At 67.8% G+C, this 3,381-nt stretch overlaps 1 protein-coding gene across 1 annotated transcript in view; it reads left to right on the top strand.

Annotated features, from left to right (window-relative positions):
• Positions 1–3,381, top strand: part of NCKAP1L (NCK associated protein 1 like) — a 20,841-nt gene that overhangs the window by 2,581 nt on the left and 14,879 nt on the right. Inside the window, exons 5-9 of the mRNA XM_026085345.1 lie at positions 578–720; positions 1,652–1,742; positions 1,811–1,948; positions 2,046–2,094; positions 2,872–3,028. Coding sequence (XP_025941130.1) covers positions 578–720; positions 1,652–1,742; positions 1,811–1,948; positions 2,046–2,094; positions 2,872–3,028 — 578 coding nt within the window. The remainder of the gene's footprint in view (positions 1–577; positions 721–1,651; positions 1,743–1,810; positions 1,949–2,045; positions 2,095–2,871; positions 3,029–3,381) is intronic.

Raw genomic sequence — 3,381 nt, 5'->3', positions numbered from 1 at the left:
CAAGAAGGTGCCCAAGGAGGTGCTCAGGGTGCTTGGAGAGTGCCTGGGATGCGTGGAAGGTGGTGGTGAGGTGCCGGGGTGCCCATAGGGTGCTCCAGGGTGGCAGGAAGGTGCCCAAGGGGGAGTCCAAGGTGGCAGGAAGGTGCCCAAGTAGGTGCTCAGGGTGCTTGGAGAGTGCCTGGGGTGCCCAGAGGGTGTCCAGGGTGCCCTGGAGGTGCTCAGGGTGCTCGGAGGATGCTCGGAGGGTGCCAGGGGTGCACAGAGGGTGGTGGTGAGGTGTCGGGATGCCCATAGGGTGCTCCAGGGTGCTCAGGGTGCTTGGAGGGTGCCCAAGGGGGTGCTCAGGGCTCCAGGAAGGTGCCCAATGTGAGGCTCAGGGTGTCTGGATGGTGCCCAGAGGGTTCCTGGGGTGTCCCCAGGGTGCCCAGACGATGCTCAGGGTGCTCGGAGGGTGCCTGAGGTGCCCAGAGGGTGCCCTGAGGGGTGCTCAAGGTGTTCAGAGGGTGCTCAGGGTGCCGGGCGGGCATGCCGCGGCCCCGCACCCGTGCCCCGGCGCTCACGGCCGCCCCGTCCCCAGAATGTCAACTACGACTTCACCAAGAGCTACCTGGACCTGGTTGTCACCTACGTGTCCCTTGTCCTGCTGCTGGCCCGCACCGAGGACCGCCGGGTGCTCATCGGCATGTACCACTGCGCCCACGAGATGATCCACGGCACCAGGTGGGCTCTGGCACGGCACCCGTGCCGCCGGGGTGGCCCCGTGGCCCCGTCCCACCTGGGTGGCCCCATGGCTCTCCCCCATCTCCCCAGGACTGTCCCCATCTGGGCTGGCCCCACAGACCACACCCAAGGCCTGTCCCCACGTGCCATCCCCCAAAAGACTGGCCCCACAGACTGTTGCCACCAGGGCTGGCCCTGAGGACCATCCTGACTGGGGTTGTCCCCAAGGACTGTCCCCATGGACCGTCCCCACTGGGGCTGACCCTGAGGACTGTCCCTGTGGACTGTCCCCACCAGGGCTGTCACTAAAGTCCATCCCCATGGACCATCCCCACTGGGGCTGACCCCAAGGTTCGTCCCCATGGACGGTCCCCATGGGTGATCTTCACTGGAGCTAGCCCCAAGGTCCATCCCCGTGGACTGTGTCCACCAGGGCTGGCCCTGAGGACTCACCCCATGGACCATCCCCACTGGGAGGGGCCCGAGGACTGTCCCCATGGGTCATCCTCATTGGAGCTGGCCCCAAGGTCCATCTCCATGGACTGTCCCCTCTGGGGTTGTCCCCGATGACTGTCCCCATGGACCATCTCCACTGGGGCTGGCCCCATGGTCCATCCTCATGGCCCGTCCCCACTGGGGCTGTCCCAAAGGTCCATCCCCATGGACTGTCCCCTCTGGGGTTGTCCCCAACGACCATCCCCATGGACCATCCCCAGTGGGTCTGGCCCCAAGGTCCATCACCATGGACCGTCCTCTTCAGGACAGTCCCTGAGGACCGTCTCCTTGGACCATCCCCCCCAGAGCTGGCCTCAAGGTCCATCACCATGGCTCATCCCCACCAGGGCTGGCCCTGAGGCCGGTCCCCACAGCCCGTCCCCTCCGGGACCGTCCCTGAGAACTGTCCCCAACGCCCGTGTCCCCGTCCCCGCAGTGACCCCAGCTTCGCCCGCCTGGGCCAGATGGTGCTGGAGTACGACCACCCGCTCAAGAAGCTGGCGGAGGAGTTCGGGCCGCACACCAAGGTGGGCCGGGGGGCTCGCGGGCGCGGGGGGCTGCGCCGGGCCGCCGCTGACGTCCCCCTGTCCCCCAGGCTGTCACCAGCGCCCTGCTGTCCCTGCACTTCCTCTTCGCCCGGAGGAACCAGGCGGCCGAGCAGTGGCGCAGCGACCAGCTCCTGAGCCTGCTCAGCGCCGCCGGCACCATGCTGAGCCCCGCCAGCTCCGACACCGTGAGTGCCACTGTCCCCAGGCCCGGCCGCCCTGCCCGGGGATGGCCGCGGGCACAGCCGGCTGGGGGCGGTGACGCGGTGACGCCTCTGTCCCCAGATGGCCTGCGAGTACCTGTCCCTGGAGGTGATGGAGCGCTGGATCATCCGTGAGTCCCTGTGGTGCCACCTCGGCGCCTGGCTCGGTCCCCCGGAGCCGTGCGGTGCCCGTGGACGGGATGTGGGGCACGTGTCCCCATGCCACATGGGCATATGTTCCCAATCCTCTGGGCATGTGTCCCCATGCCACATGGGCACACGTTCCCAGCCCTGCAGGGCACACATCCCCAGTGGCATGCAGGCACGTGTCCCCAACCCTGAGGGCATGTGGTCCCCATGTTACATGGGCACGTGTCCCCAACCCTACAGGGCATGTGGTCCCCAATGCCACATGGGCAGATGTCCCCAGTGTCACATGGGCACATGTCCCCAACCCTGAGGGCATGTAGTTCCTAATGCCACGTGGGCAGATGTCCCGAGTGCCACATGGGCCCGTGGTCCCCCATGCCACTTAGGCAGATGTCCCCATGCCGCAAGGGCACATGTCCCCAGCCCTGAGGGCACGTGGTCCCTAATGCCACCTGGGCACACATCCGCAGCCCTACAGGGCACGTGGTCCCCAATGCCACATGGGCAGATGTCCCCATGCCACATGGGCACGCGTCCCCAACCCTACAGGGCACGTGGTCCCCAATGCCACATGGGCAGATGTCCCCATGCCACCTGAGCACACATCCACAGCCCTGCAGGGCACATGGTCCCCAATGCCACATGGGCAGATGTCCCCATGCCACAYGGGCACCCGTCCCCTGCAGTCACGCGGCTCCCGGCCCGCGGGCCGGCCCGGGTGGCGGTGGCGGTGGCGGAGGGTGACGCTGTGCCCGCAGTGGGCTTCCTGGTGTGCCCCGGGGCGCTGGCGGCGTCCCCGCAGTGCCTGGAGCTGTGGCGCCTGGCGCTGCAGGGCTCCCTGCACGTCACCCTCGTGCGTGACGAGGCCCTCGCCGTGCACAAGGTCACCGAGGAGCTGCTTGGTGCCCTCAAGGGGTAACGGCTGCGGGCTGGGTGCTGGGGCTCTGCTGCGGGCTGGGTGCTGGGGCTGTGCTAGGAATGTGCTGGGTGCTGGGGCCGTGCTGGGTGCTGGGGCTTTGCTGGGTACTGGGAATGTACTAGGTGCTGGGTGCTGGGGCCATGTTGGGTGCTGGGTGCTGGGGCTATGCTTGGTGCTGGGAATGTGCTGGGTGCTGGGTGCTGGCTTCTGGGACCGTGCTGGGTGCTGGGGCTGTCCTGGGTGCTGGAGCTGTGCTGGGTGCTGGGTGGTGGGGCTGTGCTGGGTGCTGGGTTCTGGGTGCTGGGTGTTGGGACTGTGCTGGGTGCTGGGGCTGTCCTGGGTGCTGGGT

This window comes from Apteryx rowi, unplaced genomic scaffold (assembly GCF_003343035.1).
Source record: "Apteryx rowi isolate R43461 unplaced genomic scaffold, aptRow1 scaffold_665, whole genome shotgun sequence".
NCBI lineage: Eukaryota > Metazoa > Chordata > Aves > Apterygiformes > Apterygidae > Apteryx > Apteryx rowi.
This window is presented reverse-complemented; position numbering and strand designations above follow the sequence as displayed.